Genomic DNA, 20526 nt, shown 5'->3' with positions numbered 1-20526 from the left:
GGTTTTGATTAGCAAATCATTCAATTCTACCAAACAAAATTGTCTTCCTCAGTTGTAATTTAGTTGCAGTGTCAGTGTATATATATATATATATATATATATATAAATCAAAATATATATATATATATATATATATATATATAGTCATGTATTAATGTATTAATGACAACTCTTTTTTGTATATTTTCATGTCATGTAAACTTTTTGTGGCTTCATTTTTTTAATCTAAAGCTCTTCTAAGGGATAGAAGCTTTAACACCACAGCAACTCAATTACTAACCAAATAACATCTAGACCTCACATAAATAATCTTCATTAAACATAATCAGAAATTAAAGTGGAAACAATACTTTAAATTGGAATATTTTGCTTAGAATTTAGAAACCAAACATTAGACTTACTTGTGAAGTACATTTTAATTCTCTCAATGGTCTTACCGTCCCTTTATCTTCACACTCAGCATCTATTTGTTATGGGAGAAAAAACTGGGTTTTTTTACAATTGCAAATAAAACATACAAATAAGAAATTTAACTGTTTTTGACCCACAAAAATAGCAATTTCATATAGTTCTACCTAACACATAGAAATAGGAGAATAAAACCCACATGAACAGTTTAACAAAGAAAATTATAGAGAATACTCACGTCACCACCACCCAGGTAAAGAAATAGATCATGCATACTCCAAAAGGCCCCATATTCCTCATAGCCTCCTCCTCACAGATAATCACTCTCCTGCCTTGTGTGATAATTATTTCCTGGATTTGTTTTATATAGTTTTATCACCTGAGTAATATAGTCTATTTTTCCTGTTTTAAAAAGTTATATGATGAAATGGTACGTGTTGTCTTGTTTTTTGTTCCAGCATATGCTTGTGAAATTCATCTGTATTGCTTCTTATAGACATAACTTGCTTACTTGTATTGATGTAAAGGATTTCATTGTATAAGCACGACACAATATATCTACCTATTCTACTAACAAATGGGCATTCAGGGTGTTTCTACTTCAAGACTATTACAAACACCGATGACACATACATTCTTTTGTATATATATACTTGTATGTATGTACTTGTATTTCTCTAAGTATATATGCAGGAGTGGAATTATAAGGTATAGGGTATTTATATCTTCCATTTTACCAAATTTTAAATTTTTCCAAAGTTTAGTTTCCAAACTATTTATCAATATTTTTGTGGCACCTAGACATCCCAAGTTACCTTAGGAGCCCACTCAGTTTCTAGTTATAATTTAGATATGGTCTCAATACTCATTTATAAATGAGTTTCTCCCAAATAGTTATGAGTTCTTATCGTCCTATATTCTCATCAACACTTAGTATTACCAGACTTTCTGAATTTGCTAATCTGTTGGATGTGTAGTATCTCACTGTGGTTTTATTTTTCAGTTTCCTAATTTGCTAAGCATCTTTTCATATGTTTATTTGAGACAAAAGTTTCTCTATTTGAAGTGCCTATTTGCGTATTTCGCACGTATTTCTAATTGGGTTGTCTGTCTTTTTCTTCTTGGTTTGTAGAACTTCTTTACACATTTTTGGAAACCAGTCCTTTGACAGTTTTATGTATTGCAAATATATTCTCTTGTCTTCTTTTTATAACATCTTTTGATGAATGGAAACTCTTAAGTTTAATACAGCCAAATTTATCAATCTTTGTTTTATTATTGGACTTTTTAATTATTTAAGAAATTCTTTCCTACCTCTAATATGTTTTTCTATTTGACCATCTGAAAGCTTTATAGTTTTGCCTTTTGCATTTAACAGTCACAACCATGATTTTCACCACAGATTAATTTCCTCAAAAGACAGGCTGGGAGACTGCTGAAAAGAATCTTTTTTTTCCCTAAGATAACTACGTGCCTTTTCGGGTATGAAGCCTTACCATATATGCTCAATGGTAGCTAGGAATATGACAGATATGTGCATTTCCCCACATATCTGTATTAGGGGTGCATTGTTCCTAGAGATCAACTATTCCTCCCTGTCTAATGTTCTGTCAGCTTGGTATATATACAGGATTATAAACAGGTGGAACAAATCATATGTGAAGATAAGATAGGATTCTTTCATCCAGAAGAAAGCAGGAAGAAAATCCATCTGCATGGAATCAGCATATTATGTTGGCTGAACCCTATTTTGAGAGTGGGAGAAACAGATTCACATTATGAGACCATTGTGAATGTGCATATATTTACAGAATTTTTCTACTGCAAAAACGAGCCAGTATTTTTAAGCTTTTATTTGAATTCCAGTTAGTTAACATGCAGTGTAATATTAGTTTAAAGTGTATTTAGTGATTCATCACTTACATACAACACCCGGTGCTCATCACAAATGCATTCTTTAATCCCCACCTATTTAACCCATCCTTCCACCCCCCTCTCTTCTGGTAACTATCAGTTTGTTCTCTACAGTTAAGAGTCTGTTTCTTAGTTTGCCAGTTTGCCTCTTTTTCCCTCTATGATTGTGTGTCAGTTTCTTAAATTCCATATTGGGGTGAAATCATATGGTATTTGTCTTTCTCTGACTTATTTTGCTTAGTAGGATACACTCTAGCTCCATCCACATTATTGAAAATGGCAAGATTTCATTCTTTTTATGGCTGAGTATATCTATACACCACATCTTCTTTATCCATTCATCAGTTGATGGACACAGGCTGGGCTCTTTCCATAATTTACTTATTGTTGCTAATGTTGCTACAAACATTAAGGGGCATGTATCCCTTTCAGTTAGTATTTTTATATTCTTTGGGTAAATATCTAGTAGTGCAATTGCTGGATTGTAGGGTAGTTCTATTTTTAATTTTATGAGGAAATTCCATACTGTTTTCCAGTGGCTGCACCAGTTTGCATTCCCAATAACAGTGCAGGAGGGTTCCCCTTTTTCCACCTCTTTGCCAACATCTGTTGTTTCCTGTGTTGTTAATTTCAGCCATTCTGACAGGTGTGAGGTGATAGCTCATTGTAGTTTTGATTTGTATTTCCCTGATGATGAGTGATGTTGAGTATCTTTTCATGTTAGACATCTGCATGTCTTCTTTGGAAAAGTGTCTATTCATGCCTTCTGCCCATGGATTATTTGCTTTTTGGGTGTTGAGTTTCTTAGTTCTTTATAGATTTTAGATACTAACACTTTATCAGATATGTCATTTGTAAATATCTTCTCCCATTCCATAGGTTGTCTTTTAGTTTTGTTGTTTCCTTCACTGTGCAGAAGCATTTTATTTTGATGAAGTCTTAACAGTTTATTTTTACTTTTGTCTCCCTTGCCTCAAGTGACATTATCTTGAAAGAAGTTGCTATGACTAATGTCAAAGAGGTTACTGCCTGTGTTCTTCTCTCGGATCTTAATGGCTTCCTGTCTCACATTTAGGTCTTTCATCCATTTTGAATTTACTTTTGTGCTGATGATGTGTAAGAAAGTGGTCTAGTTTCATTTTTTTGCATGTTGTGTGCAGTTTTCTCGACACCATTTGTTGAAGAGACTTTTTTCCAAATTGGATATTCTTTCCAGCTTTGCCAAAGATTAGGTGACCATATAATTGTGGGTCCATTTCTGGGCTTTCTATTCTGTCTCATTGATCTATGCGTCTGTTTTTGTGCCAATACCATACTGTCTTGACCACTACAGCTTTGTAATATAACTTAAAATCTTGAATTGTGATACTCTGGCTTTGCTTTTCTTTTTCAAGGTTGCTTTGGCTATTCGGGGTCTTTTGTGGTTCCATACAAATTTTAGGATTGTTTGTTCTAGCTCTGTGAAAAAATGCTGGTGGTATTTTGATGGGGGTTGCACTTTTATGTGTAGATTGCTTTGGGTAATACAGACATTTTAACAATATTTGTTCTTTCAATTCATGAGCATAGAATGTTTTTCCATTTCTTTGTGTCATTGTGTCACCTTTATTTTATTTCATCAGTGTTTTATAGTTTTCAGAGTATAGATCTTTTTACCTCTTTGGTTAGGTTTATTCCTAGGTATCTTACGGTTTTTGGTGCAATTGTAAATGGAACTGATTCCTTGATTTCTCTTTCTGTTGCTTCATTTTTGGTGTACAGACATGCAACAGATTTCTGCACACTGATTTTGTATCCTACAACTTTACTGAATTTATGTATCAATTCTAGAATTTTTTTTGGTGGAGTCTTTTGGGTTTTCTATATAGAATATCATGTCATCTGCATATAATGAGACTAACTTCTTCCTTGCTGATTTGGATGTCTTTTATTTCTTTTTATTGGCTGACTGCTGTGTCTAGGATTTCCAATAATATGCTAAATAATGGTGGTGAGACTGGACATCCCTGTCTTGTTCCTGATCATAGAGGAAAAGCTCTTAGTTTTCTCCCATTAAGAATAATAATAGCTGTGGGTTTTTTGTATATGGACTTCACTATGTTGAGGTATATTCCCTCTAAACCTACTTTGTTGAGAGTTTTTAAATCAAGAATGGATGTTGTACTTTGTCAAATGCTTTTCTGCATCTACTGAAACAATCATATGATTCTTATCCTTTTTTATTAAAGTGGCATATCACATTGATTGATTTGCAAATATTGAACCACCCTTACATCCCAGGATTAAATCCCACTTGATCGTGGTGAATGATTCTTTTAATGTACTGTTGGATTCGATTTGCTAATATCTTGTTGAGAGTTTTTGCATCCATTTCATCAGGGATATTGGCCTGCAGATCTCTTTTTTAGTGGAGTCTTTGGTTTTGGAATCAGGGTAATGCTGGCCTCATAAAATGAGTTTGAAAGTTTTCCTTCCATTTCTATATTTGGGAATAGTTAAAAGAAGAATAGGTATTAACTCTTTAAATGTTTGGTAAAATTCAGGGCAACTGGGTGGCTCAGTCAGTTAAGCATCCAGCTCTTGATTTCAGCTCAGGTCATGATCTCACAGTGGGATCAAGCCCCGTGTCAGGCTCTGTGCTGATGATGTGCTCACACGCGCGCGCTCTCTCTCTCTCTCTCTTTCCCCCCCCCCCTTACCCCTTCCCCGCTCTTGTGTGTGCACTTGCACTCTCTCTCTCTCTCAAAAATAAAATAGACATTAAAAATAAATAAATAAATGTCTGGTAAAATTCTGCCGTGAAGCCATGTGGCCCTATACTTTAGTCCGTTGATTTTTTTTTTTTACTGATTCAATAGAATGAGCTATTTTTAAAACTTCAAAATAAAAGTCAGTAGCCCACATGCTACAGACAAGAAGAAATGAAAACTTTCATACAGCCTAATGAGTGGAATAATTGTTATCCATATGGGATTACCAAAATATGTATATATGTACACGAGATGAATTATGTTACACATTATATTATACTTTCTTTCTTTCTTTCTTTCTTTCTCTTTCTTTCTTTCTTTCTTTCTTTCTTTCTTTCTTTCTTTCTTTCTTTATGTGATACCCTTGAAAATTTCCAAAAGCTAGTTGATTCTAGGATAATAAACTCATATACATACATATATTTATACATACACACACACACATATATATATATATATATATATATATATCTCTTGTGACCTTTCTATGATTTTATTTAAAGAAAATAATCCAAGATAGTAAAAGTTTTATGCAAAAGAATATAGTAGCATTATTCACAATAGCAAGAAAACCCAAACTGGAAACAAAAAAAAATTTTTGAGAGAGAGAGAAGGGAGAGTGCATGCACACAAGTGCGCACAAGGGAAGGGCAGAGGGAGAGGAGGAGAAAAAACCTTCAGCAGACTTCACGTCCAGCACAAAGCCTGATATATGGCTCAATCTCACAACCATGAGGTCATGATCTGAGCAGAAACCAACAGTAGGACACTTAACCAACTGAGTCTGAGTCACCCAAATGCCCCCTAAAATACTTAATATTTTGAGAGAGAATGGCTAAATAATTAAAACAATTAAATATAAAAATAATTCAATATTTTGAGAGAAAAGCTAAATAAATAATAGCATATCCTTACAATGGTATATGATACAGTCATTAAAAATAAAATCTATTTAATGGCATTAAAAAATACCCTCAACAGTATATCAAGTGGAAAGAAAAGGATACAAAATGATATACACAAGCATGTTTCAAATTTGGGGAAAAAAATAAAAGAAAAAGACACACACATACATAGGAAAAAAAATAAGACAGAGATATATACCAGTATGAATGGTGTCAGTTATATCTGGGTGATGGTATCTTTGTTTCTTTTGTATTTTTCTCTGTTTTCCAACTCTTTTACAATGAAATGATATGTTTTATATTTAGTGAAAAAGTGTTTTTAAAACTAGGCATGCATGGTCAGTTAACCAGAGATGCAAACAATCCAAATAACGTATTTAAATAGTATAAAAACCAGATATAATGTTATTCCCACTTCTTAGGAAAAATATAAGCAGCAAATACCTGTATCTCCTTTTTCAAACCATTGATTGCAATTTGATTGTTTCTGTGGGGTTAACAATCTAAAATAAAATAAATAAAATTTAGGTATTATTTGCTCAGTTGATAAATTATTTTAGAAATTAAAACGTTTTCCTATTTTTAAATATTTTGTTTTTTAAAGTTTATCTATTTTGAGAGACAGAGAGGAAGGGACAGAAAGAGAGAAAGAGAGAGAATTCCAAGCAGGCTCTGCACTAACAGTGCAGAGCCCACTGCGGGGCTCAATCCCATTACCCCAGGATAATGACCTGAGCCAAGATCAAGAGACAGATGCTTAACCAACTGAGTCACCCAGGCGCCCAGCATTTTCCTATTTTTAAAAGTTACCTGAAATGCATCGTATTTTGTGAATTTTTAATAGCCACGGCATTTGAGCATTTTGAATGTTTACTCACAGTAGAGTCATTAAGTACCTGAACAAAAGAAATGAAGCATTAGAATTGGCTACATAAACAACAAAATTTTTTTTCTTGTCATGGCTACTGAAGGCTCTCCAAGAACATTGTCATCCTCTTCCTCATCATCATTATCAATATGAACAACCACTACAAACATTAAATGAAACCACTATATACAAAATATTAAGTCAAATACTGGGAAACAAAGGTTAAAACTCTCAAGGAATTTGATATTTTGGACAAGTATGACAACTATGCTTGGTAGCATTTTGACATTTAAGGTAAACTTAAAATTTTTATCCCATATTTATGATTAATCAAGTCAATCTTACCATTTTCTCAACTGATTTCTGTCTATTCTCTGTAACCTCTTAAATTCAACATAAAAAAGCAAAACAGCAGATTAAAGGATTAAAGGCTGAAATTTTATTTTTTATATATGTGTGGAAAAGGTAATATTTCATTTTTAACTTTAAATTTAATATCAATATCTAAGCCACTGCTTTATTTTTGTATTGTCTATTTCAAGTCATTCATTCTCTGTGAGTGACTCATCCTGAAGAGTTTCTGATTTTTATTTGACCCAAAATAAAAATATCTTTAATAGGAAAGTTTATCCCATTTGTTTTTGTTATAACAGCCACTGGTCTTAATTCTGTCATCTTACTGTGCTTTAGATAAGACCTTGTCCTTTAAAGGGCATTTGTCCCTTAAAGAACAAGTGTTGTTACTGCTTTATGTTTTAAATAATATACATGTTTCTATTGGTCTCTTGGTAAAAGTATTTATACAAGTTAAGTAGTTGTTTAGAGGAGATGCTAAGAACTAAAACTGTTGAGTATGTGCATTTTTATGTGTAATAAATACTATGAACCAGTCCTCTGAAGTAATTATACCAAGTAACATTCCACTATTGACTTCAGTAGATATTATCAAATGTTGTAGTGTATGCAAATCTGATAGGTGAAACCATATATATCATTGGTTTAATATGCCTTTCCCTTTGCCCCCGAGCTCAAGCACCTTATTATGTCTAGTGACACTTCGTCTTTCTTTTTCTGTAAATTGCTTATCTTTTGCACATTTAAAAAATTAATTTGTATTAGTATGTCTTTGTATGTTATGCATACCAATCTCCTGTCCATTCTGTCATTCTCTTCAACTTTGTTGGTGTCTTGTCACACATTAAGTTTTTTATTTTAATGTAGTCCATTGACTAGTTTTTCTTATACCACACTGTTGTAATTACCACATTTTGATAATATTTAAAACTGTTCTGGGATGATGAAAATGTTCTGGAATTAAGACAGTGGTGACAGTTACACTACCTTTTGAATACACTAAAAACCACTAAAATGGACACTTTAAAATGGTGAATTTTATGATAAACTTTTAAGCATCTAATAGTATGAGTCTCCCTTATGTTGTTTAAAAAGATCTTATATTTTAAATCTTTATTTGAACTCATTTATTAATATGTTAATGTAGTGAATCATATTGATAGACTTTTCCAATGCTATTATTGCATTCCTTGGGAAAACCATGTTTTAGTCATAATATATTATTCTTTTAATGTTACACTGCCAAATTAGGTTTGCTGATCATTTATTTGGGTTTCTACATGTATGTTCATTCTTGAGACTAACGTACAAATTTTTTTCATTCACTATCTCTGTCCTTGCTCCCTAATAAATTAACTATGTATAATTTGTTGCATAGCTTCCAACTTCTATGCTCTGGAATTGCTTAAATAAAAAGATTGCCCTCAACCGGCAATTTTGCCTCTCAGGGAATATCTAACAATGTCTGGAGGTATTTTAAGTTTATTTATTTATTTTGAGAGAGCGAGAGCAGGGGAGGGGCAGAAAGAGAGAGGGAGAGAGAATCCCAAGCAGGCTCTGCACCATCCATGCAGAGTCCCATGTGGGGCTCAATCTCATGAACCGTGAGGTCACGACCTGAGCAGAGATCAAGAGTCAGAAGCTTAACCAACCAAGCCACGGAGGCGCCCCTGAAGATATTCTTCACTGTCTTTTCTTAGGGATGAGGTGCTATTGGCCTCTAGATCACAAGGTGACCCGACAACAAAAAATTATCTGGCCCAAAATGTCTATAGTGTCATGGTTTAGAAACTCAATTTATTCCTAAAGGTTTGGTAAAATTTACCTGAAAAACTCATTCCCACGTGTTTTGAAAGGTGTGTGTGTGTAGCAGAGGGAGAAGGGAGGCACATAAAGAAGAAAAGAAGAAAACAGAGAACTGCTTACATTTCAGTTTCACCTACATTTCCATTTCTAGTTAATTGATCTATTCATGTTTTTCTTTTTCAGGCTATTTAATAACTTATATTGTCCTATAAAATTGTCCCCCTCACCTACATTTTCAAATTTACTGATATAAAGTCTTACATAGTATTCTATTAAGACTTTGAAAAGATTTCTTCCATATATTCAATGATATGTACTGTTCCCTCTCTATTTTATTAAGTATAATAAAATTTATTTTATTGATATTTAAAAGTTATTAATTTTTGGCTATACTGATTAACCCAACCTTTTAATTTCATTAATTTCTGTTTTTCTCTTTATTAATTCCTACTTTCTTTGCATTAATTATTTTCCTATTTTGAGTTGAACTTTTCATGCTTGGAATTAAACTTTTCCTACTTAAAGTTCAGCTACTTTTAATCTTTATTTTCTATATTTGTTTTCAAATATAAATTTCTCTCTGAGAAGCAATTTGGCTATATTCCACAGGTTTTGGTTTATAGTATTCTTTTAAATAGTTTTTAAGTTTTCTTTTTATTTCTTCTATAACCCCCAAATAATTTGAAAGTGTAAATTTCCTTTCCCTCTGCTAAGTACTTTTTTTTTGAGAGGAGGGCTATATTTTTGTTTAACTTATATTTTTTATAGGTAGTGGTAAGTGAAGAGAACAACTTTTTAGAATTGATTGAGGTATTCTTTTGGTTCTAGTAAACAGTTAATTTTGGTGAATACTGCAAATATCAGGAAAAGAAAGTATAAAGGGAGCCTGAGAAATGACACTGTAGAAATGGTCCTATCATCCCTGATTAGTGAACCTGAGTCACCTACTTTAGAATTTCACTGCAGGTAAGAGAAAAATGTTTATCTTGTTTAAGATGCTGTTATTTCATTTCATTGGTTTTGCATTGTTAAATGTGTAACAAAACTTAACCCTAAACTCAAGATACTACTTTTTTTGAGAAAGCTATCCTTTTTAAAATTATGAATTAAATACTTTCTTGGAATTCCATTAATTTTTATTTTATTTATTTTGAAAATGTATAATTTGGTTTATCGTGGTTCTTATGACTTGGTGAGTTATTCTTTTTAAAAACATGAAATATATTTTTCCCTATTAATGCTTTTGTCTTGAACTCTGTTTTTTAATTTTTAAATTTTAGTTAACATACACTCCAATACTGGCTTCAGGAGTAGAATTCAGTGATTCATCACTTACATACAACACCCAGTGCTCATCACAAGTGCCCTCTTTAACATCCATCACCCATCTAGCCCATCCCTCACCCACCTCCCTCCATCAACCTTTAGTTTGTTTTCTATCATTAAGAGTCTTTTGTGGTTTGTTTCCCTATTTTATATGGCATTGTAATAACAATGTTTTTGTCCCATTGTTCTACCTTTACCCTTCATTTGTCAAGTTTTTTCAGCTCTTCTATTTTAAAAGTATGTATATGGCTGTACCACTCTAGAAAACAGTATGGAGTTTCCTTAACAAGTTAAAAATAGAACCAGCCTACAATCCAACAACTGCACTACTGGGTATTTACCCAAAGGATATAAAAATACCAATTCAAAGGGATACATGCACCCTAATGTTAGAGCAGCATTATCAACAATAGCCAAATTATGGAAAGAGCCCAAAAGTCCATCGACTGATGAATGTATAAAGAAAATGTGATATATATGTATATGTATATTATATACATATGTGTGTATTATATATATATGTATATATGTGTATATATGTGTGTGTATTATATACATATATATAATGGAATATTACTCAGCCATCAAAAAGATTGAAATCTTGCCATTTGCAATGATGTGGATGGAGCTAGTGAGTATTATTCTAAACAAAATAAATCAGCCAGAGAAAGACAAATCCCATACGATTTCACTCCTAGGTGGAATTTAAGAAAACAGATGAACATAGGGGCAGGAGAGAGGCAAACAAACCATAAAACAGACTCTTAACTACAGAGAACTAACTGAGGGTTGCTGGAAGGGAGGTGGGCAGGGTATGGGCTAGATGGATGATGGGGATTAAGGAGTGCATTTGTCTGATAAGCACTGGGTGTTGTATGGGAGTGATGAATCACTAAATCCTACACCTGAAACTAATATTACAATGTTAACTATCTGGAATTTAAATAAAACTTGGAAAAAAATAAAAGTATATGTCTGTATTTTGTTTATATATCCCATAGAAGCATCTCTGTCACATTTCTGAATACTGATTTGTTCAGAACTATTTATGGCATCTTATTTTCTATTTATAATGTATTCTAGTTATTTTATCTACTCTTCCATCCCTGCCTTTTGTTGGACTGATTAAGTTGTTCCATCATTTTTCTTCTACTGTTTTAAAACTAGTGCACGTCATTTCTCTTATTTTGGTTACTCTTACATGTTTAACATACACGCATAAATTCGCATTTTCCCAACAATATATAAGTGAATCAGTATTTGTATCTTCTCTCTGCTTCCATCCCCCCACCCCCAAGAAAAGAACTTGGGTAAACTTTTGTTTCCCTTATTTATCTTCCTACCTTCATCCCATATTGATCTCATCTGAAATTTTAGTACCAGATTTAAACATTTTTGTAATTAATACATATTTACGATAAGTTTCACTAATTAATTTGGTTACCACTACCCCTCTATCTGTATGTATTAATTACAAATTAATGAAAGGCAATTATATTTTCCATTGAGAATTCCCCCCTGGACTATTTTCAGGAAGAATGGGGGAAGACAGAGATGTGCCACACCAGAAGCTAGCTTTCTGGGTGGTATGCTCCTTATTTTTCTTAAGCATCAAGAACCCCCTAGAAGGGCGACTGGGTGACTAAGTTGGTTAAGTATCTGACTCCTGACTTTGTCTCAGGTCATGATCTCATGGTTTCTGAATTCAAATCTGTGTTGGGCTCCGTGTTGATGGCTCAGAGCCTGCTTGGGATTCTCTCTCTCCCTCTCTCTCTCCACCCCTCCTCTACATGTGCTCTCTCTCAAAATAAACAAATAAACTTAAGAAAAGAAGAACTCCCTAGAGTTACCATTTATCTCTCTAATCAAAGCTCCTATACTTACTGCTTCCACCTACAGACAGTGATCCATTGCTGATGCCTAGCCAAAGGCAGAGTAGATATGAGTTGAACAGGTGTTAACTAATTAACTCCCACTGAAGTAACCCAACCAATTACCCTATTCATTGTCCCCAGACCTATACCTTCTATAATAGTGTTCTATGCAAGTCCTGGGTCACAATTTCCCCCTTCAATCTAATCCTGTTTTCCTCCTTCAGAAATATCTGGGTTTGACTAGGTACAGGGCTTGGCATTTTTAAATATCTTTTCTATTTTTTAAGAGTAAGTGAGAAGGCTACAGTATATGTTTAGGCTGCCATATTGAAATTCTTTTAAGATTTTTAGACACTGAGGTTGTAGTAATGGCTGATTTAATATATGTATAACACACACACACACACACACACACACACACCCATGTTCTAAATGCAATACATTCATTATCTCATTTAATGCAAGCAAATATTTAATTTATACTATTAAAAAGGAAATACCTACCTGCATGTTGTTTCCTTTCTGCCTAAAGTCAATATTGGCAAGCTTTGACTGTTTCACAGAACTTTCTTCTTTTTTATCTAGGTTATTAAATTGTACAACTTCAAATGAATTTCAGAGATAGAATCAAATATTATGCCCAAAATTCAACATAAACTTATAATTAAAAAAATCAAGTTACATGAAGATTTAATTTAAATTATAGAAGTGTGTGGAATTCCTGCAAACCTTTTAATTCCTCACTATATAAACTATCATAACAAGCATGAGTGTAAAATGAAAACCAGCTTACAAAACTACGTCTTTATAATGAGGAACCAAATAAGACTGAGGGAAAAAGAACAGCTAGTACAGTTAATCTAATACAATGTAGTTAATCTAATCTGCAGATCCACTGAATGAAACACGATTCAAATATCTCAGTGACTAGGTCACAAATATCATTAATACAAGTCGTCTACCCACTTTAATTACATACACTAATAACACAACTCCTCAAATGAAAAATTATTATTCATCCTCCTCTGGCAGCTGTGTGACCCAACCAGAACACTTGTTTTAATATTATGTGGATGATTTCTCTCTCAAAGAGAAAAAAGTTAGGGATAGAAGGCATATTGTTCACTCTCAGAAAGAATCAAAGTGATACTTTCTGAGTCTATTGGTCTCTAGTATTGTTTGTTCTTGCTTACACCAAATGATAACAAAATTTGCTTCTGCCTTTTCTTCTATGTGTTTACAAAGAAAACTAAGTTTTTAAATAATTAACAGATACTGTACCTACAACTCTTGCCTCTGAAGAATGCATTTTCATTGGTCTGACTTTCTCAGATTCATATGGAAGAAATAATCGACTGTTTTGAGGGGGTTTATTCAATATAAGTACATGTTGTTCATCTTTTTCAAAAATTCTGAAGGGTAAATTACATTAAATATTTAGTAAGTAAAAAATTAACATATTTTAAATCTAGAAGAGACTTATATACTAAATAAATTCATTTTGCAGATAGTAAAACTGAGTTTCAGAAAATTTAAAATATCTGCCCAATAAAATTATTTACTGGTGTCACAGCTAAAACACACTTTTCCAGATTAAGTCCAGTGCTCTTCCCAGTATACCACACTCTCATTTTAAAACATAATCAATTTACTCAAGGGATACAGGAGTGCTGATGCATAGGGGCACTTGTACCCCAATGTTTATAGCAGCACTTTCAACAATAGCCAAATTATGGAAAGAGCCTAAATGTCCATCAACTGATGAATGGATAAAGAAATTGTAGTTTATATACACAATGGAATACTACTTGGCAATGAGAAAGAATGAAATATGGCCTTTTGTAGCAACGTGAATGGAACTGGAGAGTGTTATGCTAAGTGAAATAAGTCATACAGACAAAGACAGATACCATATGTTTTCACTCTTATGTGGATCATGAGAAACTTAACAGAAGACCATGGGGGAGGAGAAGGAAAAAAAAAAGTTAGAGGGAGAGAGCCAAACCATAAGAGACTCTTGAAAACTGAGAATAAACTGAGGGTTGATGGGGGGTGGGAGGGAAGGGAAAGTGGGTGAAGGGCATTGAGGAGGACACCTTTTGGGATGAGCACTGCGTGTTGTATGGAAACCAATTTGACAATAAATTTCATATTAAAAAAATAAAATATATTAATTTTAGGAGAATTTCTAAACATGTTAAAAAATTTCTAAACAAAACTTTATCCACAAATAACATGCTACAGATTTGAGTACTTCAAACTTTAAAAATAATTATTCAGAAACAATTCAGCTACATGAATCCAGAAACCACTAAAGCAATAACACAAATCATAAATGGGTCTTTTTAGTTTTTTACTTAAAATTTTACTTAAGTTTTTTACTCATTGAATTTTTCCTAAAGAAATAATTTTAATTAGTTTTAGTTAAATAATTTAAATGATGTTATTTATAATAACTATGAAATAGATATTGAGTAAAAATGACTAAACAGTTACATAAATTCCTCTCAATATAGAAGATTTTTACAGTACTAAAAAGTCAATGAAGTGAAATTCTGTACATGTACTTATTTCCTACTCAATTTCTTTGGAGAATTAAAGACAACATTATTATGTTTGTAAGAAGTGGGAGGGGGGAATCAAGAAAATTAATAGATCCAAGGAAGTGGGATCAGAGAAATTAACTTTGGAGAGGAAATGTGTTGAAACATCAGGACAAGAGTAATGGAGCCTACTAAGGAGATGAATTTAAAAAGAATAAAAAAGCATTCGGGCAAAAAGAGAAAAGGTAGAAATTTTATCAGACACAGCAACAGTAATACATCTATTTTTCTGTCACACAGTAACAGGTAAAATCTAACTTTTTTTTTTTTAATGCCTCCATCACTGATGTCTGCTTTATCACCATAAGGATGAAAAGCAAGGAAACATATGATGCCACAGATTCAGTAGCATTTTGATTCATCTTCACTCTCTGTGGCAAAAGAACAGTCAAGCTGGTGACAGAGTGAAAAAAAGGTAAATACTGGGGTGCCTGGGTGGCTCAGTTGGTTGGGCATCCAGCTCTTGGTCATGATCTCATGGTTCTAGGGACAGAGTTCCATGTTGGGCTCTGCACTGATAACACACAGCCTGCTTGGGATTCTCTCTGTCCTCTCGCCGCCCCTCCCCCACTGGCTCGCGCATGCTCACTCGTTCTCTCTCAAAATAATAAATAAATAACCATTTTTTATGGTTAATAAATAAAAAGTTTTAAATGGTTGTTATTTGGGGGGGGGGGAGAGGGAGGGAATGAGAGAGAGAGAGCACACAAAGCAGAGAGAGGCAGAGACCCAGAATCCAAAGCAGGCTCTAGGCTCTGCGTTGTCAGCACAGAGCCCCACATGGCGCTCGAACTCACACGAACTGGGAGATCATAACCTGAGCTAAAGTCAGACACTTAACTGAATGAGCCACCCAGACGCCCCTGTAAATAAATAAACATTTTTTAAAAAGTTAAATATAATGCTGCTCCCACTATTATTCCTTTGTTTTACTCCTACTGGTGACCCATCATGGAAAACTGGATGAAAGGTAGCTTATAAAACAGCAAATGTGCTGCTGCTACCTTATTTCTCTCTATACATTATCCTTGGCCTTACTAAATAACAAGCATATTTTAATGTTAGTCTAAAATATTTAAGGGTATAAATTAATATTTTTCATAATAAATAAGCAGAAAATAGCCTGCACAAAAATGTATATAGATACTATGTGAATATTAGTGGCTTGGGATAGAATATGGAATCAAATGTTTAGATGCAGAATAACCATTCACATAAAATCCCATTTTAAGGTTTACCTATACCTTTCTTTCAATTCCTTTCTCTTTTCCTTATTTTTATTTTTTTCTTCCAGAGTTTCTGCAAAATTCTTAGTTTCATGAAGTCTTGCAATCTGCTAAAAAGAAAAATGACAAAGCAGAACAAAGTAAGTACCAAGGAACACATGCTTTATCTTAACTAATAAATATGATTTTTTCTATATAATTACAGGATTTATGTTTTTGTAGTATTAGCTATCTTTTAGTAAAAGTTGCTAAAACCAGGTCAAAATTAACAATAAATCATACTCTTTTAATTTTTCCTTACAATTTCATTAGCCAACTAGATTCAATGAACTTCCATCTTCTTTTTTAAAGACTATGGTCAGAAGCAAAGCAGACATCAATTCCCCGTAAATAGACCTAGTTATCATATATTTTAAAGGAAGTAGCATCTACTTTGTTCTTACTACCAAAATGACTTTACTGTTATTTGGAACCTAATACCTATGATGGTAAATGTATCTTCTTTAACACAATTTTCAAAAAATTCAGAAAATTAGCTATTCTATTTTTTTCTCAGAATCTGGAAGTAACTTTGATGGGTTCTCAGTCGATGAAAGCCATTTCAATAGATGACATTAAAAATGTATTCAAGAAATTATGCACCATCAATCTTTAAGTCTAAACTAGTTCTAGCCTAGCTCTATAAAGATTATAGTCATACATTTTCAAGACTAAGTTTTTAAAACCATTTATTGTCTTGTTTTCTTTGCTGACAACACTGTTGTAGTGAGTGCCTTTAAATTCCTGTTATTAAGCTACATCTTGCTCTTTACTCATCTTTTTTCAGCTGCCAAAGAAAATTAAACCATTCCCTAAAACTTAAAATTAAATATATTTACTACCTAAAACATATTTTTGGATCCAAAGATAATCTGAGGCAAATAAATTATCATAAGCCATTCTCCATATTTAGGCTTTTTGGAAATAGCTCTTCTAAGACTAAATATACCATTATACATATACCTTAAATATATTAGAAATATATTACAAAATATATACCTGGTTTAAATAATTAATTTCTATTTCCACTTCATCTACTTCTTTCTTCAATTCAGATGAACTTTTGGAAAAACTTCTGGCATGTTTAAGAATATTTTGTGTTTTACATCTCACATTAACCCTTTTATATTAAGGAATGATGTTATGCAAGTAAAATTGACATTTATAACATATGTACCATATCAGAAATAGTTAACATTATGTCACATTATTTATAAAATGTTCCATATAAACAATAAGCAATATTAATAACAGTGCCTGAAAACAGGTAATGCTAACATGAACATTTGGCAAACTGACAAAGATAACTTGTTGCTTACCTATATTATATAATGAACTTAAAAACATTTCACCTAAAATATGTTAGAATTTTTTTCACTTAAATATTTCACATGGGGTTTTTTTGCTTTTGTTTTTTTACCTAAGTTCATCAAGTTACTTGGTATAACTAAAAATACGTAATCAATTCAGGTCCAAATTTAACTTCTTGTGTTTCCATTATTTATTTGTTCCAAAATCAATATTTAAAAATCTACCCAATTTCCCTTTCTTGTTCTGTAAGGTTCATCAGTGCAGCCTGCAGGACTCAGAAAACAGCAAGATCTTCCATCTGGACTTTCTGCTTGAACTGAAGTTACACCAATTTCAAGTAGAGAATTTCTCAGCTGTTAACAGACATCCTGCACAGTTATTAATCACTACAACTTCCTAAATTATTCTATAATCCATTTAGGGTAATTTAAAAATAAAATAGTGATAGTGAACAAGAACTCCAGAGAAAATCTATTTAAGATGGAATATCTCCTACTCTGCCCTAAAATATATAATTTATATGCTGGAGCATAAAATTTCACATGAATATTATTTATGCTATATTGTTATAAAAAGTATCAATTAAATTTTAAATATAGACATTTAAATCCTAATCTTCAATTCTCCCTACCTTCATCACCTGTTCTTGTTTCTCATATAATCTTGTAACTCATCCCTTCCTACATCCAACCCCCTAATCCCCGCTATACCTCATGCATCAATGAACCTCTGCCTCTTCCCATTGAGAAGTTACAACACAGGCAGCAAATGAACAACTATGCTGTTTACAGTTGTTTATAAGCTAAAACCTAAACATGAAGACAGCAAGCAGCAAAGGAGTTAAAAGATGATTTAGGATGAAGCAGAATGAAGCAAGGTAGAATGCAGGGATAAAAAAGACTTAGTACAAACAGTGGAGTTATAATCTAATAGGAAAGCATATGAAGGATTGCAGAGGTTGGAAGAGGATTAAAGTTCTAAGTTCATCATCAGGGAAGATCACCTTGACAAACAGATGAGACTTAGACCAATTAAGAATTACTTAATCATCTAATACAATGCCACTGTATTAGAATTATTTGTTTACATGTCTGTCTCCCTTACTAAACTGTGAGCTCCCTGCAAGAAAGCTCTGTATCTTCTTGAGGATTGCCTGGCACAAGGTAGTTCCCAATGAATTTCTATAGATGAGTAAATAATTGTGATTACCACCTTCCATTCTAACAAGGAATAACCAATTGATTTAATTGGAATTCTTTCTTTGGTAAGACAGAGCAAGAAGACTTCTTCATTGGTTTGGTTGCTAAGATACACCACTTAAAGCAGTCATCACTTTATTCTCATTAAAACTGCTTGCTTCTGATCACATGTATATAAATATGAAAACTAACCCCAGCTGACCTGTAAAGTAACTTCTCTATTTTTTTAATTAAACAAGCAAAAAACTCCAAATCCATGTGATACTTACCAAGGAATCACAATGACAAAATACAGAAAAAAACACTTATCTAACAAAAATTCTAGGTAGAAGTACTTTTGTGGATACATATGTAATGTCCATTTAGTAAGTGATGGAAAAGGAGCAGGTACTGAAAAACAAAATCATATTTTAGTCTAATTCATTGTTCATTACAAAGATACAATTATTAAACAATATATAAAAAATGTTAATACCTAGAAGTTCCATAAAGATAGCTTCATTCATTTTTAGTTGTTCAGTACATGCCAACACTCTATTTTGAATTTCTTCATGTTCTTTTTTCTTCTCATAATATACATGTGAAAGAGGTGTTTCTGAGTATTTTAGTTGATATTGCTTCAAAACATCTTTATACTGACATACATAATCATGATACATTTTTCTGTTAAAATTTTAAAAAAATGATGTCAATATAAAAACAGTATATCTAAAAACTTTCTAAGTATCACTTGTTAAAGTCTACTAAACTAAGTATAAATGGCAAGTCAAATACCTACTTATCCGTTTCCCTCAATACTGTCTGCCCTTCAAACTTTCCTTAACTCCATTACACTTTTCAACTCTTTACTTTCTCACTACCTGAGTTATTCATTCCTTAATCCTCTTCCATTTAACTTTTACTCTCACCATTCCAAAGAAACTACCCTTCACAAGGTCACCAATGATCTAACTGTCCAACTCAGTGATCTCCTTTTTTTCTCATCCTAAGACAGTGCAGAACCTGGTTTTTTTTGTTTTTTTTAGTTTTTATTTAAATTCTAGTTAGTTAACATACAGTCTAATATTAGTTTCAGGTGTACAATTTAGTGATTCAACACTTACATACAACACCTGGTGCTCATCACAAGTGCACTCCTTAATCTCCATCACCTATTTAACCCATCCCCCACCCACCTCTCCTCTGGTAAACATTAGTTTGTTCTCTACAGTCTGTTTCTTATTTGCCTCTTTTTTCTCCCTATGGTCATTTGTTTTGTTTCTTAAATTCCACATAGGAGTGAAATCATATGGCATTTGCTTTTCTCTGACTTACTTTGCTTAGCATGATACTCTCTAGTTTCATCCATGTCATTGCAAATGGCAAGATTTCATTCATTTTTATGCCTAATGTTCCACTGTGTGTGTGTGTGCGTGTGTGTGTGTGTGTATACCACATCTTTATCCATTCATCAGTCAGTGAACACTTGGGCTGTTTCCATAATTTGGCTATTATAGGTAATGTTTGCTATAAACATTGGGGTGCATGTATCCCTTCAAATTAGTGTTTTGTATTCTCTTGGTAAATACCTAGTAGTACAACTGCTGGCTCATAAGACAGTTCTATTTTTAACTTTATGAGGAACCTCCATACCATTTTCCAGAGTAGCTGCACCGGTTTGCATTTCCACCAACCAGTGCAGGAGCGTTTCCCTTTCTCCACATCCTTGCCAATACCTGTTGTTTCTTGTGTTGTTGGTATTTGGGATTTCATCAAAAGATATTTGAGACTTCATCAAAATTAAAAAATTTTTTTAACATTTATTTATTCTTGAGACAGAGACAGAGCATGAACAGGGGAGGGGTAGAGAGAGAGGGAAACACAGAATCTGAAACAGGCTCCAGGCTCTGAGCTGTCAGCACAGAGCCCGACATGGGGCTCAAACCCACGAACTGTGAGATCAT

General features: G+C 33.0%; 1 protein-coding gene across 7 annotated transcripts in view; it reads right to left on the bottom strand.

Annotated features, from left to right (window-relative positions):
• The window catches only part of CB3H14orf39 (chromosome B3 C14orf39 homolog), a 52921-nt gene that overhangs the window by 16931 nt on the left and 15464 nt on the right, over positions 1 to 20526 (bottom strand). For 3 of the 7 annotated variants that reach the window (XM_049611512.1, XM_049611515.1, XM_049611517.1), the window contains exons 6-14: positions 19059 to 19246; positions 18931 to 18973; positions 17073 to 17193; positions 16047 to 16144; positions 13487 to 13617; positions 12710 to 12786; positions 6788 to 6873; positions 6422 to 6480; positions 402 to 463 (exon numbers count right to left, since the gene is read on the bottom strand). In XM_049611512.1, the coding sequence (XP_049467469.1) occupies positions 402 to 463; positions 6422 to 6480; positions 6788 to 6873; positions 12710 to 12786; positions 13487 to 13617; positions 16047 to 16144; positions 17073 to 17193; positions 18931 to 18973; positions 19059 to 19246 (865 nt within the window). The remainder of the gene's footprint in view (positions 1 to 401; positions 464 to 6421; positions 6481 to 6787; positions 6874 to 12709; positions 12787 to 13486; positions 13618 to 16046; positions 16145 to 17072; positions 17194 to 18930; positions 18974 to 19058; positions 19247 to 20526) is intronic. The other 4 variants (XM_049611514.1, XM_049611516.1, XM_049611518.1 and 1 more) reach the window with 2 other exon arrangements.

Source organism: Panthera uncia (assembly GCF_023721935.1).
Source record: "Panthera uncia isolate 11264 chromosome B3 unlocalized genomic scaffold, Puncia_PCG_1.0 HiC_scaffold_1, whole genome shotgun sequence".
Lineage (NCBI taxonomy): Eukaryota > Metazoa > Chordata > Mammalia > Carnivora > Felidae > Panthera > Panthera uncia.
The sequence above is the reverse complement of the archived record's forward strand: the minus strand, read 5'-3'. Positions and strand labels throughout refer to the sequence as shown.